This window comes from Orycteropus afer, unplaced genomic scaffold, assembly GCF_000298275.1.
Source record: "Orycteropus afer afer isolate SDZICR_OR568_19922 unplaced genomic scaffold, OryAfe1.0 scaffold00196, whole genome shotgun sequence".
Classification (NCBI taxonomy): Eukaryota; Metazoa; Chordata; class Mammalia; order Tubulidentata; family Orycteropodidae; genus Orycteropus; species Orycteropus afer.
The window spans coordinates 1,390,318-1,409,157 of record NW_006921783.1 but is presented as its reverse complement, the minus strand read 5'-3'; the positions used below and the strand labels follow the sequence as shown (position 1 = coordinate 1,409,157).

The 18,840-nt window shown below is 35.0% G+C and overlaps 1 protein-coding gene across 1 annotated transcript in view; it reads right to left on the bottom strand.

The window, feature by feature from the left end:
* The window catches only part of VMP1 (vacuole membrane protein 1), a 120,718-nt gene that overhangs the window by 56,403 nt on the left and 45,475 nt on the right, over positions 1 to 18,840 (bottom strand). Inside the window, exons 5-6 of the mRNA XM_007947861.2 lie at positions 14,929 to 15,096; positions 7,147 to 7,278 (exon numbers count right to left, since the gene is read on the bottom strand). Of these exons, the coding sequence (XP_007946052.1) occupies positions 7,147 to 7,278; positions 14,929 to 15,096 (300 nt within the window). The remainder of the gene's footprint in view (positions 1 to 7,146; positions 7,279 to 14,928; positions 15,097 to 18,840) is intronic.

The window sequence follows — 18,840 nt, the reverse complement described above, 5'->3', positions numbered from 1 at the left end:
CAGTCAAATGCGTTAGGCACTGTGCTATCAGAGTTCCCATTAATAAATGAAGGCAGGGATAAACAGAAAACTGTACCTGATAGCGAGCAGGGAAGGATATGAAAATGAAGCAAATCAATTTTCTCTGTGGAACCCCAGAAAGGCTCTTCTGTAGAACTGCAGAAGAGGCTGGGATAAGACTGAACACAAGATGATGGCATCAACAGTTCCATCCCCACTTAGCACAGTCAGACAAGCTGAGCAGTTAAACCAGGTACAAATATTCTCTAGACAAAGTAAACCAGAGGTTATGTCTTGGCTTGAACATATTTGCGCTCATGTCTGTGCAGGCATCCATGGACTAAACACAGAACAGGTTAAGTAAAAATCTACACACTAAACAGAAATCTCCAACCCCTTTTTCCCCAGCACATCTTTAGAAAGTCAGCAGCCAGGCTTACATTCCACAGGGATAAAATGGATCTTTCACTTGAGAAACTAAACTACCCCAAAGGCGAGATCAACAAATACTGCTATATGGAGTTGCACACAAATATGCCAGCCATCATCCCATACAGAAGGCCCACTTCACTAGACTTTGTCTCCACAAACATAGTATCCATTCAGCCTGTAAGTACCTTCTTCTTATACATCTCCCCAAAATAATGTACTCTCAATTGACACAAACAGGGAGAAACTAGAAGTTTTAACACAATCAAGGAATGCCTTCCAAATTCTAAGTAAAAGGTGATTTTCAACCTGTTGTTTTGCCAGCGAGTCAGCCCCACCTCATAGGGACACCTCCTTGGAATGCCGAGGTAGTATCACTATGGAAGTAGATTGCCTAACCTTCCTCCCGAGGAGTGGCTGGTGGGTTTGAACCGCCAGCCTTCCGGTTAGCAGTCAAGTGCTTTAGGCACTATGCTACCACAGATCCTGATTTTCAACCTAGAATTCTATATTCAGCTAATCAATTAAGTGTGGCAGAAGAACACAAGCATTTTTCAGAATGAAAGTCCCCACATTTTTCACCTACTCATCTTTTCCCAGGAAGCTACTGGCAAGTGTTCAATCAAAATGAGGGAGTAAAACAAGAAAAAGAAAAACAAAGGATCTAAACCAAGAAAGAAGCAAAATGAAATTATAGTGTGACAACTGTGCAGAAGGCCAAAAGAAAAGCAAGTCCAGATTATAGTAGGAGCAGGGAGGGCTCTACAATGATGACTCCAAGAGAAAAATGGAATTGATGTTTTACAGGTGTCACCAAACAGAAAGTGATAACGAGAGGTGTTTTATAGAGCTGGTGGAGGGAGAAAAAAGACAAGTTAGAGATTCAAAGAAATCATGCAAATGAAAAAAATGTTGATTCAAAGGGAAATGAAAAGCTTTACAGAAAGGAAAAATAATCACAGTGTATGAGTTGGCTTAATAGAGAACAATACTTAGACAATCAGAATTAATGAAAACATTGACTATAGATTTAATTTTAAGGGATGTAGACCACATATTTAGAGGTGTTTTGGTGTTGGTTTTATAATCTATGATTCTAGGCTCAAATCCTGACCCAGTGAATTAGAATCTTTAAGGATGAAGCTCAATAACTTTTATTTGTAACAACTGCTAGTCTGGTGTATCTGATTTTACCTAATTGTTCTGTACAAAACATTTAATGATCCAGGAAAAATGTTTCAAAATAGGGTGGATTATCAAGCAAGAATTCTCAGTAAATGCTGAAACCATTGGGTGAGAGACTGTCTGGAAATAAGATACTCCCTTTTCAAAATATCAGACCAGTTATTAACATCAAAAGAAAAGAACGAGCTCTACAATATGGTGAAACACAATGTTACTTACAGGATCAAACTGACACAGTGTACTTCTAAAGTGAGGCACCACCAGAATACAGGAACTCTGGTGCAGTTGGTAGGGGACTGGCTGCTAACCAGAAGATTGGTGGTTCAAACCACCAGCTGCTCCATCAAGAAGAAGATAAGGCAATCTACTTTCATAAACATTTATAGCCTGGGAAACCCTACAGAGGTTGTTATGAGTCAAAATTGACTTGATGGCAGCGGATTTGCTTTTTTTGGTAAGAAAAATACCTAGCATGCAGAGTTATCAATTAGAAGTAACGAAAATAGAAATGTTTAACCTGAATCTAGTCACAAGAAGAAATTCAGAGAAAACTAAATTGAGGGATGTTCTGCTAAGCAATTTATGTGGATTCTGACAAAACTTCAATGCCATAAAAAACTCAGGGGAAAAAAAAAAGCAAGGAAATGCTCTAGATTAAAGTAAATAAAGAGACGTGGCAACTAAGTGTGACCAAAAAAAAAAAAAATTAGAGAGAGAGGGGAAAAAAGCAACTATGAAAAAAATATTGTTGGGACAATTGTGAATATTTGGATGTGGACAAGTATCAGTGTGCATCAAATTTACATCATGATTTTACAGAAGAATGTTCTTGTTCAAAGATACATGCTGAATGGGTTAGGGATGAAATAACACCATGTCTGCAACATTTCTCAAAAAATTCATATGCAAAAAAGATTACCTGTATGTTTGCATAAATGTTCATGTGCATGTACACTATATTTTGAGATAAGTCCCAGAAGAAAGGCCTGGTGATCTCTTCTAAAATATCAGCCACTGAAAACCTTATGGAGCACAGTTCTACTCTGACATACATGGGACAGTGATGACCAGGAATGAATTCTACACCAACTAGTGGTAGTATTTATATATACCACAGCTGGCGGTTCAAACCCACCAGCCACTCCTCGGAAGGAAGATTGGGCAATCTACTTCTATAGTGATACCACCTTGGAAACCCAAGGAGGGGTTGCTATGAGTTGGATCCGACACCACGGCAGTTTTTTTTAAAAAAAAAAAAAAAATATATATATATATATACACCACACTCACAAGCACACATACAGGAAACAAATATTGCAAAATGTTAACTGCTAAAGTGAAGGGTATACATATGTTCACTGTACTTGTCAACCCTTCTGAAGATTTGAAGTAATTTTTATAGTAAAAAGATAAAAAGTATAGATATTGTGATAGTGTTTCAGTAAAATAAATATAGTTTATTACACAAATATACATATAAGTGCATGGAAAAGACAAACCAGTTATAGTAATAACAATAGTAGTTCTGGTGGTAGAATCAAAGGTAATTAATTCTGCGGTTTTTCTAGATAACCTGCAATTAATATTTACGACCTAGAGTGCAGTGATTAAAGCACTCAGCCACTGACTCAGTGGTTCAAACTCACCAGCCACTCTGTAGTCTGCTTCTGTAAAGATTTACAGCCTTTGAAACACTATGGAGTTTCTGTCCCACAGGATTGCTATGAGTCTTGATGGCAATGAATTTGGTTTTGGTATATATGATAAAAGTTTTTAAAAATTAAGTGTTGTCCTAGAATTTTTAAAGAAAAAGACTTAAGTTATATTAATTTTCATGTTAAATGAACAAAAACAAAGCAAGAGAGTAGGTGGGAATATAGTATTTGGCAAGAGTTTGGGAATGAGCGATCTCATACATTGGTAGTAGATGTATAAATTGATAGGTTTGTGGAAAGTAATGCAAGTAAATAAAATTAAGATTGCATCATTTGTCTATTATCACATCTAAAGGCTGGAATGAGAGGAGCACTTCAAAGGTATAGGGAACCGCTGTTCAAAGCAGTGCAAACTGAACTAAGATGAGAGGGAATGTAGACACCATCACCACCACCACCACCACCCAGTCAAAAAATATGGTCACCAAGTCCAAGGCCAAGTAAACCACAAGGCAATGATTTGAGATTTATTATATTTTGTATGGGTAACTTACCCATAAGGAGGTCAGATTAACTGGTAACACACGTCAAAAAGAAAAAATGCTTGACCCTTTTAATGCACTAATTCTACTTCTAGAAATACAGCTTAAGGAAATCAGAGATGCACACCAAGATTATACACCATGATTCTTTAGTTTACAATGTTATCTGTAATAGTAAAAAATGGGATCTAAATGCTCAAAATAGAAAGTTGTTAAATAAATGATAGCGTATTTATATGACAGCATATAATGTCCACTGAAAACTATGTTCTCAAAAATATTTATGATTGTGGGGAATGGTTTCAATTTATTAAATGAAAAGATAGCAAAGTATAAAAAAAGATAGAAAGTATAAATCAGGATATAATGAGGGTCTGAACTCAATTTTGTTGGATAAAATACATATATGTGCATATAAAAAACAATGGAAGGATGTTCAGAAACAGTAAAACTATGGATGATACTAATTTTCCTCTTTAGGATTTCTTTCCTGCAGTTTTCATTCTTTTATTTTAAATAATGAACATGTTAGTTATGTAATTAGAAAAAATTAATGTATCTGAATAGAATGAAATAGCTTTTTTTTTTTTTTACTAAGGAAAAGTACATTTTAAATTGTAAAATGATATGCAATCACTGCAATCTTTCCTAGATAGTCAATAAATACTTCAAAATTAATAACTAAATGAAAAATTCCACATTTTTCTTACTTTTACTCCAAATTTTAAGTGCACTGTGAGTTTAGGAATGGGGATATATATTCTACAATAGCTATTCCACTGTGGGAGACTAGAGTACAAGGAAATCTCATCAGGATTTAGTTTACCTTTCATTCTGTTAATTAGGCTTCCCTAATCATAATTAAGAGAGCCCTGGCTGTGCAGTGGTTAAGTACATGGGTGCTAACTGAAAGGTTGGTGGTTTGAATCCACCAAGTGGTTCTACAGGAGAAGGATGTGGCAGTCTGCTTTCGTAGAGACAGCAGCCCTGGAAACCCTATGGGGCAGTTCTACTCTGTCCTCTAGGGTCACTATGAGTCAGAATCGACTTGATGACAATGGGTGATTATAATTACATTGAAACTAAAGAGAGAAGAAAAGAATTTCAAAGATCAGCATACACCAAAAAGTGTAAAGCACTAAAACATTCTATTTGGCTAATGGTTCCCTCTGAAATTCTGAGCAGCTTGTTAGCCCTACATGTAGACAGGCTCATCTATAGAAATTCAGGACCAGAGTGATCCTGATCTGTCTGGTATCCAAGCTGCAGCTAAGTATTTAAAGCTGCAAGCTTAACTCTACTTCAACTTGCTGATTTTATACAGAGAAGAGAAAAAAAAGTTTTTGAGATGCTGAATGATGTACATTAATCAATGCCACAACTGGCATGGGTAACAGCTGTCAAAGCAAAAATACCCTTCTACTTACGTGGTTTCAGTAACTGGAATATACCAATAATGCTTGCATTGAGTTTTGGTTCCTACTCTACATCTCTAAACATGTGACTAATAGTAGGCAGGTAACAATGTCTCAATCTAGTCTTTTCCATAACATTAGAAGCATGGTACTTTCCTGTACTACCTCAGAGTTAATAAAAGGGTCAAATTAGACAACAGATTTTAAAAGGCATTAAAAAGAATGAGAAGTTTATGTTAGTAGAAATTATTAGCATTAATATTAGCATTATGTCAGGAAGAGAAGGCATAATATTTGGTTGATGGACAAGGCAAAGCAGATAAAAGAACAATTTGCCTCTTCCCATGCACAGATGTCCATAGTTCTTCATTTGTTTTATATTTGGCTATTCCACATTCATGTTTGAAAGTTTTGTTTTCAATTAAAATAACTGTTGATTTCCTTTTAATAATGCTTTTTAAAAAGCCCATCTGACATCAAAATATAAGACTTTTTTTTTTTTTTCCTTCCTTCTAGGGCAATGGTTTTTAACTTTTGTGCCTTCAGATCCCTCCTAGAAGAAAACTATGAACTCATTCCTCAAAAAATGTGTGAGAACGTATGTGGGCACACACACACACAGTCAACAAAAAACAAAACATTTTAAAAGTTAATGAACAAATATGGAGAAGTAGATACATTATATACATAATCTTTCAAAATCTTTTTTATATTCTTTTTATTTGTATCTGTTGATGTCTGCTGCAGTCCTAAAGATGAAGACTCAATTAGTTATGTTCTGTTTTCCTTCAAAGTAAAACCTTCCTGCAACACTGAGACAGAAGTGGACACACAGTTTGTGCTAAGGTCAAAAAAAATAAACTAATTATGCTATAGCTTGCCTAAGTGAGGAATGTAGTTTTTTTTTTTTTTTTTCTATTTTGGAGTTTTACTTTGGCCCTTTTTGAGGACACTCTATAGAACCTTCAAGGGCAACAAGCCATTAATATGACTGAGGGAAAGGCAGTCTAAATTGCTGCAATATTTGAACTGTTAAATAATAACTAAAAAGAAAGTTCTATTATTGTCTACTATGGATTGCTTACTAAAGATTTAGTGACTATTTAAAAATGCAATATAATTAGTACATTCACTCAGCAAACATTTCAGCAGCTCTGGCACTGTGGGGGATAGCATTAGGGTGAAATCACATTGCTGCTTTAAAGGAGCTAGCAGTTTTAGGAGGAGAAATGGTCACTATAGAAATAACCACATTCATGGTCTCATAAGAATGATACAAATAAAACTGTATGAAGTTCAGAGAAAGGAGTTTTTTTTTTAAATGAGGTAGAACAGGTGTTGTACTTGTGTGTGTGTTGTTGAAGGCTTCCTGAAGATTATAGGAAATTAGGAACACCTCTCCCCCTCAAAAAATACGTAGTCTCTCTAAAGACATATGTGACATGCAGAAGTTCTTATGGGGAAAATAACATGTTTCAAACTTACTTAAAATTCTAATTTGTTTGGAAAAAAAACTGTTACCCACCAAGAGTAAAAAGTTTATTTTAGATTAAGAGCCTGGTCTGTTTGTCCCCTTTATTTATGCACTGTTCAGTGTGGTAATACTATAATCACATAATGGAGAAAGAATGTTTCAGCTACTTACTCATTTAACCTCACTGGCAATATCAATTTACCTTGGTTTCTAGCAATGGGTATTTTTTAGCTTAGCGTGAGTTCACTTATGCTTTCACCAAGATCAAGATTATTATCATCTTTATATTTCAGCTTTTCTGAATATGCTATCCCAAGCCATATTTCATTTTTTGTTTCTACTTTGGCCATTCTCTTCTTCAGAGTAACTGTTGACAATTCAACCTTAATTGTAACCTCTTTAGGGATAATTAAAGCATTCTATTTCTTTTTTCCTTCTGTTCTTACTTGTGCAGTATCTGCATGTTCCAGCATCTCTTCAAATTCCTGATATTCTTCATCATCTGGTTCAGCACCTGAGAGACGAGCCGCCCTTGCCATGAAATACGGTGGCAGCTCTCCGATTGCTGTTCCAATACCCTAAAATGTGAAAAATGAAAAGTATTCTAACGAAGTTCTCTTCTCAACACAGTGCCACATACAGATCAAATCTAAACTTTTCTATATCATCAAAAGCATTCTGAGATGCAATGTCTTGGGGCTAAGCGTGTGTTATATAACCAGAAGGATCTGAGTTTGAACCGGAGCCTGATCTGTGCAATACCAGGTATGAAAATTCACACATAAGTCTTAGAAAATCCTTTGGTGTGCTGCAGACACTAAATTAATTTTTCTTCCCTAGCCTCTTAGTTCAGAAATAGTAATGAGTAAATCTAGATAATAATTATTTTTTTAAACAATTTTATGATATATTTATTTCTCATTTTTCACGACTGAAGTGAACATTTCTACTTATAATAACATTTTTTGTCAGTTTTTATTTCTCTCCTTTTCTAATATTCAAATCCTCTAGTAATGAGAATTTACCAGTGGATCTGTTAGATAAATATACCCACTATCGACATAGTTTTCAAAGACCAGGACATACGTGAAAATCAGTATCAGGTAAAAATGGAGGATGACCATATCAGATAAAGAAATGGAGGATGACTACATCATTATATAACTGCCAAATTATATTATCACATCAGTGCCAAACCACTAAGATCATGCCCAGCCACGATAAATAACCTTAACCATCAAAGCCAGTGTTACTCTGGCCTCACCCCTCGGTGTTTGTTATTGCCAGACATATGCTGTTGCTGTGTAAACAGTCTGATAGTAGATTGTTATTTTACTGTTGTTGTAAATGGGAAATGTCAGATAACAAAACAGTTAGTAAGTACGGAGCAAGTGCGTTTTCTATGAAATCTGGCATTTCAGATGTCACTTTAACGCCAATACAACTTCGTTTGGTACAATGAAAACTTTTAAAAAATTGTGGTCAGGAAGCTCCTTGAAACGCACCATAAGGATGGATAAATGTTCACTACAGGAAAAACATTTATTTCCTCAGGACTCATGACTCAATCGCTTTGCGAACTTTTGTTTTTGAAGAAAATTTTGTTTTGTTTTGTTTTTTCAATCAACTTAGCACATAGAAATGAAACATACGTTTATGAACCAGGAATCTGGTTTTGACCTAAGTTTAAGTGGCTTAAATACAGGATAGGTAATAATGCAGTACGCATATAGTCTCCAGGGAAATTCTCAACTTTGGGCCATTCACACATCTTTTCCCACTCTGAGTAATAGTGAATGAAAAACTTCCATAGTTCTTGGAAGCAACTTCAAGCCTTCCAGTTTGCTGTGTCCTGGGGCACTGCCTCCAGCGCCTTGAAAATAAACCTAAGCAGAAAGATCAAATTCAAACATTCTGTGATCACCAATCACCAAATGCCAATGTGCAAAAACAACTATTTCCAAGTGCAACTACATTACCCACATGTGAAACAAGAGTTCTGAAAAAGAACTGCCTTAAGTGCCAAAATAAGATTATACTTCATTAGTAAAAGGATGAGGGGAGAGATACACACAGAAGGATATAGGAATAAAACACAAAATAAGATTTTGCTAATTAAGAATAGTTAAAGTTGGTCAACTTCAGAGGATGCTAAGGAATCAACTCATTATTTAAAAAACCTGGTAAATAAAGTCAAAGACATAATTTATCAGGAAAATTTGAAAACTAGATGACTAATTTTAAGAAACTTTTGTTAATTTCTTTTAGCTGTGATAATGGTACTGTTAAACTGAGATATCTACAGATGAAATGTGATATTGTAATTGGGAGTTCCTTTAAAGTAATGGAGAGTAGGGAGGGATATAGATTAAACAGTATTAACCATGAGTTAGTATTACACGAAGTGGAATGAAAATATATTGAACTTTTAGATATGTTTGAAATTAAAAAAAAAAAAAATTGCCATGTGGTAGTTAAGGTTATGTGTCAACTTGGTTGGGCCTGTTTTTGAGTGGCTGGGGAGCTGAATGTAGTTATTCCTTGTAATGAGATGGGTAATCAAGTTCATGGTGGAATCTACTACGAATAGGTGAGTAGCATCCTTAGGGATGTGGTGTGCTTCCAGTATACAAGAAGCAGCCTGAGGAAGGTCTCTAGCTTTTGGCACATCTGGCTCCTGCATTTGGCTGAGTCTTCATCTCAGTGACCTGCCATGTTGTCTGCCAATCTTGAGACTGTTTCTGGACTTGAACTAGTGACCTGCCACATTGCTTAATAACTTTGGGACTGCGCCATTTCACCTGACGACCTTGGGTGTGTCAGCCTCAGCAGCCAGCAGGTGTCTAAGTTAAGAGAAGACTCCAGCTTCAATGGGCCAAGAACAAGAGGCAGAGACTAAGCCTAAAGTCGAGGGGCTTTTACCCATCCCCTAGAGCTGGCTCTTTGAAATTGGACTTCTAGCCTCCTAAAGAATAAATCCCTGTTTGTTTAAATCATTCACCTGTGGTATGTCTGTTATAGTGGCACTAGAGAACCAAAACACCACATTTTATTCAAAATATGATCTTCCCTTAAAACCTGTTAGGTCAGTTTTCAATAGTTCTGAAAACAATCAGAAGATTCAAACTCATGACAAGTTTCCTTATAGTAAAAGGAAGTATTAAGAGAACTAACATGAAAACCAGAGATTATACTCACACTTAGATACCACATTTATTATATTAATTATACTCATGTTTTCCCATAGTAACACGGAACAAGAATGGTGATCATGAGTCAGTACTCTTTTTATGCAAATAAATTAAAAGGAAATACAGTCACAAAGGAAAAACACATCATATCCTAGACACAGAAATGCATATCCTAGACATAGTTATCTAAAATTAGATACTGAAGTCTCATAATCTCCTAATTCTTACAATTCCATAATTCTTATGAAACCACAAAAAGCTGTGGAACACTAAATACTGTGAACCTCAAGGGGAGAGACTAACTGGCTTTCTTACTGTAAAAGAAACCTAATAAATCAAAATCAGAAAGCTCTTCTAAAAACCATCTACTACACACCAATTTATTACCCTGAATTATTATGACTGCAGAAGAGTATAATATGCACAAAATATGCAAAGCCAAGAGATAAATACAGTTTCTTCCTGAAGTGCTAATTTTACTCAAAGATTACTGGTGAGAGAAACCCTAAATTTCTGTGCTTTTAAGAAGTTTTTTCAAGTAGGTTCACAAGCAAATGAGAAGCCTCTTGTTTTTCTATGTTGGGAAGTTTATGTTTAATGGTGAAAATTTAGAGAAAAGAAATTTTTATATATGCTATTCAGAAAAGCTGGTAGTTTTAATACAATTTATTAATTGTTATAATCCTCTTAAAAAATAAAATCATTTTTCTACTAAATTTTCCAACTAGAAGCACTGGTGATATAGCCAAATTATACAGATGTTCAAAAACACAAACTGAAAAAGATTCCCTACTGACTAACCACATCAAACAATCCAGTTTAATGTGCTCCAAAGACTTGTATGAACAAGATGAGACACACAGATTGGCCCTGGTCTTCATCTTGTAATTGGAAGAACCATGTATGTTAATGATTTTACCGACTCAATATATGTTAAAAAGATGTTAGTTTTTTATCAAGTGAGATATTATTTGGGGAAGTAGGGGAGAATATGGATGTGTAACCAAATGAGATCAATTCTATGAAAGGTTAAACTATAAAAGAATCAAGGCCAGAGTATACTCTAAACATTTTTTCACCCTTGACACTACTGACATTTTGGGTGGAAAATTATTTGCTGTTCTATGCAATGCAAAACATTTAGCAGCATCCTACCCATCAGATGCCAGTAGCACACCCCTAGTTTTGACAACCAAAAGTGATTCTAGACATTGTCAAAATGTCCTTGGGGGGAGGTATGGGCAAAATTGTCTCCAGTTAAGAATCACTGCTCCACATGGGCAAACTGGCACCGAAACATTAATTACAATCATACTTTCATAAAAGATTTACCTCTAAATTTTCTCAGTGGGTTTAAGAGGGTGATAAAAATGATAATGTTTCCAAACTACTGTGTGGAAAACTGTTGCCCAGAGTTTTCATTTATTAGGTTGGGTTGTCAGAATACTGTGACACTAACAGAAATCACCTGGATGTTGAGCAAAGGCTACCTTTCAAAAATTCAACTCAATTTTCTGAAACAGAGTAAAATGAATCAATTCTGTTCATTAATAAAGGCTCACAAAAAAACATTCCCTTCGATGATGATTTAATAAACTTGATATATTTTGAAGCAGTTATGAATGATGCACTGCCTTAAGTCAATAAATTCATTTTTCATAGTAAATCTACCTGTGGACTATAGTCAATAGTTCATTACATCTCTATTATAACATTTACCCACAGAGTCCATACTTTTTCACTGATACATATCATTTAAAAGAAAGACAACCACAGGGGAAAAACTATAGAGAAAATAGATTCTTCTTTCTCTTCTACCATCAAAAAGTACAAAGAACTTCAGAGGGGGCTAAGTCTTATTTGATCACACCTGCTTGGGTAATCATGTACTTAAAAAAATATGTTCTCTTTAAGACCACTTCTTGGAAAACAAAGCTCTAAATATATATTCACCTATGATTTTGCTATATTAAATAAGTTACAAAAGAACAACTTAGTGGTGCAGCCAATGAATCAGTAAGATACTATTTTGTAACAGCAGACATGAGCCTGACATGCTCACTGGTTTCAAGGTGAAAGTGTTGAAGGAGTTCCTACAGGAGCACAGGAATCCAGTGGTTACACTCAGTTAGGCCTATATGTATGAGGTGCTCAAGCCCAGAGTCTTGAGCACTCTAGTGCATGCCTATTAGCAATGACTAGATGGCAATGCCACTAATAGTAGTATCTTTTACCACAAAGTTCAGGATAGCAAACACTTACTTTTGTGGTGATACAGCATAAAAATGCTGACCTCAAGCTAATTAAAGACGGAAAGCATTAAGAAGGGGAAATAGTAAACAACGAATCAGAACCTAGCAAGCTGTTTTACAGCTAAATCTCAAATGATGGATAGGATGCCTCCTTCCCCAGTAAGAAGAACTACAACAGAGTCATTGTTACAAATGGTGTCATATTGCTCAGTGTGTTAAGGCAGTAAATGTCCAGAACAATTAAAAGTATAACTTGATATATGCTACATTTTTTTTTTTCACATAAGAAAAAAAAGTTCCAAAGAAGTAAGCAAAAAGATAAACATCTGAACAATTAATCGGTATTGACATACATGTACTATATGTAAAGCCTTATTCTGAGTGCTGTGAGAACAATAAATTTAAGGTACAGTTTGCATTTTTAGGAGCTTAGAATTTATGTGAGGAAGTAAGCCATTACTCCAGCCAAGTCAATTTAAGGCATGTATGGAGCCAGGCCAAATGAGCACTATAGGCAATACGTACTATGAGAGTTTGGAGGAGGTAGCCATCACTACCAACTGGGCTGGAAGTTTTCCTTTACTGGCATTAGTGTTAATCCAACCATGTAAATAACTTTTGAAACAAAAGTATAATATTAAGAAAAACAGAAAACCAAAGTCTATATATATCATTTTGATGGAAACCCAAGGAGGGGTCGCTATGAGTCGGGGCCGACTCGACGGCAAAGAACAACAACAACAACAACAAATATATATAATCTCTAGCATGTTTCAAGTATCTTCTGTTATTCTAATAACAATTTCTCATCAAAAGACTACTGTGGTCAAATTTACAAAACATATGTAACTAGTACAATTAATTTGTTCCCAGTGTTTATAAAAGAGCAACAGGAAACATGACAATTTTTCATGTCTTTCACATTCAATGCAGTGGTTAAGGCATTTGCCTGCTAACCAAAAAGTTGGTAGTTCAAACCCACCAGCCACTCTGTAAGAGAAAGATGAAGCAGTCTGCTTCCATAAAGATTTATAGCCTTGGAAACCCTACGGGGCAGTTCTACTCTGTCCTATAGGGTCATTATGAATCAGAATCAACTCAATGGCAGTGGGTCTGGGTTTTGGTTTCACATTTAACAAGTTCGATGTATGACATTTCCCTTATAATTCTTTCAAAACAAAACGTAACTGCTAACAACTTAAATGTGTTTCAAACCTCTGTCTCTTCTGTGGGGATAGTATTTATGTTCATTTTAATTACTGCATTTTTACACAAATGATGCATGCTTTATAAGTTTGTTTTTTTTTTTGAAAACTACGCAACCTTCCTGTGCAGTAGGTAGTTTCCTATGTGTGCTATGTTCGTGTGTGTCATATGTGAAAAATATAGTAGCTAAGATTTTTAAGTGATCTGTCCCACATTCTTTATTCCCTAAGAAATGGCTAGGAAAAAAATACTTCAGGAAACACATAACTTAATGAACACACCAGACGAATTAAAAAATAATTCAAATGGTAATAGGAAGTCTTTAACAAATGAACTATTCCTCAATGATAGACACCTAAATTTAGGCATATAGCAATAATTAAAATGCTTTGCATGGACTAAAGTAATTCTACCGTTTATGTGAACATGTTGTCCAAAAAAACTTCACGAAGTAAACTTAAACAACACATGAAAAGAGTAACTGGTAAAACTGAAAGTAAGATCACCACATACAACTATATTGCCTGATACCTTCACTATAGTAAGACTGAAAAAATCCAAACTCACTGCCATTGAGTTGATTCTAACTTATAACAACTTTTGGGTTTCCGAGGCAGTAAATCTTTAGAGAAGTAGATTGCCCAGCCTTCCTTTCATGGAGTGGCTACTGGATTTGAACCGCCAACCTTCTGGTTAGCAGTCAAATGCCTTAGGCACTACACCACTATAACAAAGCTTGGTTTATTAAGAGATGCCTGACCTGAGTTTGTATTATGACAACCAAAACTCAAAACCCACTGCTGTCCGGTTTGTTGAAATTCGTACCGGACAGAGTAGAATTGCCCCATAGGGGTTCTAAAACTCTAAATCTTAATGCAAGACGACTGCCATATTTTTCTCTTGTAAAGGGGATGGTGGGCTTGAACTGCTGACCTTCTGGTTAGCATAGGAGCATTTTAACCACTGCATCAACAGGGCTCATCAGTATTATGACAAACAACTCAGAAAATGAAATGAGCTAAGAACAAAAACAGGGTATTTCAAACTAGGAGTGAGAAATATAATGTATTAGCACTTGCTAAATTTCTATCAAGGAGCCCTGGTAGCAAGTGGTTAAGCGCCTGGCTGCCTACCACCAGGGGCCCCTTGTAAAGCAAGATGTGGTAGTTTGCTTCCTTGTAAAGATTTATAGCTCTAGAAACTATGGGGCTGATCTCCTCTGTCCTAGAGTCGCATGAGTCTGAATCAGGGAAGGAAAAGGGTTTTTAAAGAGTTTATCAAGTATATAAACACCGGAACAAATGTTACACACTTTTACAGTTCCATTATCTATACTCCTTTTCCCTGTTGTTGTCTACTTGGCATAATGCTTCTGTGGTACCTAATTTTATGCCTTCCTTCTGAACACCAATCAGGAGAAGTTTCTTTTGCCTTTGAGACAGGTAGTTGATGGTGTCATGAATCGTGCATGTAGTCAACAATTCCTGACTAGGTATATGTTTGGATTCCATTTCAAAGTACAACAAAGTATCAAGATGGTGAGGTTAGTTTTAGACAAATATGAAAATGCACATCTTACCCACATGCAGGCCTCAATCCTAACTTTTGAGATGATGCTCCACAAAGAAATAGTCCCTTCAATGTTCTCTTCATCTGGACATATAATCTGATCAGGATAGGGTGGTTCAGGGAAATTAACTGAATTACATTCATAAGCAGCTAATGTAACTGAAGCTATATGTGGACCCTAAGAAACAAATATAAGAAAACGGATTAGAAATATTAAAGAACAAAAAGGAATTATTAATATATATATTATTTTAATGATACCCTGATCACTATATATTTCAAAGCAACTTCCTATATCTCTATTCCTTTAGGCACAATTTGAGAATACCACTCTTCTTCCTTAAAATGCTTGGTGAAGTAACTGGCTCACTCACCTTCCCAGTGTGCTAAAATAAAAATAAAACTATGGAACCAGCATCAGTGAGTTTTTCTATAGAAACTTTTATGTTACTTTGTATTTTCATTTTAAAATACTATACATTAAAATGGATTAATATTTAGATGTGTGATAAAGACTTAAGCACAGTGGTTCCCCAAAACACATAAATACCAAGTGAAGTATCTGCCTAAGAATCACCTATGGACCTTGTTAAAAATATAAATTAATGGGGTCTTCCACCCATAGATTGAGTCAAAGATAGAGCTACAGATAGGGTGGGAGGGGAAGAGAAGGAAGGGAAAATAGATGTATAATTAAGAGATAGGTTAGATATGGGTGAAGGGATTTAAAAAATAAAGATTAGCCATTAGTTTACAACTTTTGACCCCACACAGGGGTTCATTGTACTAGTCTATGTTTCTGTCTGAAATATTAAAATAAATAAAAAGAACTGAAAGCCTGTATTTTTAAAAATACACTCTTTCAGAGATTCTAATAGATAGCTGGGCTTAGGAACCACTGGGGGAATAATAAGAGTCAGAAAAGTAGGTAAAGAATCAACCATGGACAAATCAGTTAATCTTTCTTGTCCTCTTTACTGTGCTTCAAGATAAAGGAGTCAGACTCATTTTTAAAGTTCTTCCATCTCTAAAATGCTACAATTCCAAATGTAATCAAATATGCCATTAAAATTGAATGCCAATTTCCAAAGTTCTCAGAAGGTACAAGATCTAGAAGTTAGACATTCTTAACATTTGCTACACCAAATACACTAGTATAAATATTCACTTTAAAGCATGCTTTAGACAAAATATATAGCATAGCTAAAAGCATAGTCTCTAAAGCAAGATGGTTGGATTCAAATTCTCTGCCACTTACCTTCCAAGTCTCTGTTACTTCATGTATAAAATGGGAACAATAAAAGAACTATGTCCTAGGCACCTAGGTCCTAGCCGTATAGTAGTTGTGAAGATTAATAAATCAATTCATGTAAAATACTCAGCTCAGAACAGTGCCCAGCATATAATAAACCCTAAAAAAGCCATTATGAAAAAGTGCATTTTTAGATATGTATGTATCAAATAAATAAAATTATATGGTATATACAAATGAAAAACTTCCAAAATAAGATATTAGTCATATTAATGTTTTTGACTTATTAAATATTTCTCCAGTAATTTTTCCTAAATGAGTTAGTCCTCAAGTACACTAATCTCCATATACAAGATTCTTTTAAAATTGCATTGTGAAAGAATTTGTGGTTCATAGACAACGCTTAAGATGCAGTGATAAAACTAAAACACTGAAGAATTCCCACTGCTACCAAGATAAAAGATCATATAAAACAAACGTGTTTTATATCATTGTTGTTGTTGTTGTTGTTGTTATGTGCCGTCGAGTCGGCCCCGACTCATAGTGACCCCTCCTTGGGTTTCCGAGGCAGTATCACTACAGAAGTAGGATTGCTCAACCCTCCTTCCTACGAGTGGCTGGTGGGTTTGAACCGCCAGCCTTCTGGTTAGCAGTCAAGTGCTTTAGCCACTATGCTACCAGAGCTCCCGTTTTATATCATATTTATATGAAAAATCTTCATAATCAAAGTCACATTTCTCCCTAAATATAATGCATTTTATTTTAAAATAAAATCTAAAAATTAAAGTCCTACACTTAATACTGAATCAATTAATAACTAGGTTATTTCTGGACCAGAGAATCATTATGAACATTTAGTCTTTGTCCCTCTTTTTCTTGAGTTTTAATTCTTGAAAATCTATAAATGTTAACATTTAAGTGTTAAAAATTTATAAAAGGAGAATGCTTATGATTGTTTAGGGTTTCTTAAAGTTATGATTAATCATGAAATCTACAATTGTTTCTCTGAATACTATGTGCATAAAAGAGTACACAATTGGGAGGGGATTATTTTGCATCCTACAAAAAAATAATGTGAATTTAAAGTCTGTGGTAGAATATTAAAAAATTTCTCACCACACAATGTCAGCTCTCAGAATCATCTTAAAAAAAAGGTAACTTCCACACTTATTAGAAAATGAAAGAGAAAAGTGATACCAACGAATGGTAAGTTTAAAAAAAAAAAAAAAAAGAATTCAGAGTTTGTCCCTGTAGGCTACAGGCACATTCTACAGCTGACCTACAGTAGAACTTCAGAAATTAACTAAGTGACCAAAAACCCAACTGTCCTGGATGTCGAAATAATTAGATTTCTGGGATATAGAAAAATATATACTCCAACAGATTAAACCATTATCCAGCAAGATAAAAGATTATGTATAGTTTTAATTTTAACTAATTCTTAAAAGAGAAATTTTAAGCAACCTGATTTGAGAAATTTTTTCCTTAAAGAAAGGTCTGTCCATTCACACAATTAAATTATACTTTTCACAACCTTACTAAGTCATGATTTCTCAGCCTTAGAGGCAGATGGGTGGTTCCCAGACAACATGAACATTAACAACTCAGCTTTTCTTGTCCTTTGTTCATTCTCAAGAGCCCATTTAGCCTGTACCTTGAAATTTAAACTCGCAGGAAATACTTCAGAAGTTCAACATTATACCTTAATGTTTCTCCTAAACACAGTCAACTTATAAATTTACATAAAAATATATATTAAATTGTATATCAAATTACATTAATATATATGTAAATACATATATAAATTTACACAAAAAATCCAAACCCCAAATCTAAAAAACAATTTAAAAAAATACTTTAAAATTACATATATTCAAAACTACCTTCTAAGTGTATTTTCTAAAAATTGCAAGTTGCAGAAGGATTTACTAAAGTTGCAGGAGGATTTACTAAATATGAGACAGCAACAATTTAACTATACCAAATGAAGAAACAAGAAAGTAAAGGCAAATAGCTATAGTATAAACATAAAAGGTTAACTGGCTAGAATAATCATACAGGGTTTTTTGATTAAATCACAGGAAGAAATAACATATTCTGAACAGCAGGTTTGACCTCTCACTGCAGATACAGATCTGTATGAGCAAGGGATCCTGGCTAAGGGTTTTCTGTCAAAGATCATGATGAAGTAATTAGTACCATACTTCCACTCCTACAGAAACCAATTAGAAAAGTGGACAAAATATATGCAACAATTCTCTTCACACGTACCACATGCAGTACAGAACTTTTTGACTGTTGAGAGAAGGGATACAAATGAGGAAACCTTTGATGACCAAGGCTTTCTGCTCAGAGACACTAGAGACATTCCAGTAAACTGAAGGAGAGAGCACAGGTAGAGACAGGTGATCTTGTTAAGATAGAGATCTGAGTTCAGGGGAAATGAGGTAGTATTCAAATTAAAGTACACAAAGAGAAAAGGATGGGGAAGAAATGAACCTCTGTGACCTGTGGGACGATATTAATCAATCTAACATATATGTAACCAAGACCCCAGAGAAGAAGAAAAGAGGTGACAACAAAAATACTTGGGAGAGGAGGCGGGGCAAGATGGCGGACTAGGCAGAAGGATTGCACAGACCCTCTTCAACAAAGAAAAGGGAAACCAAT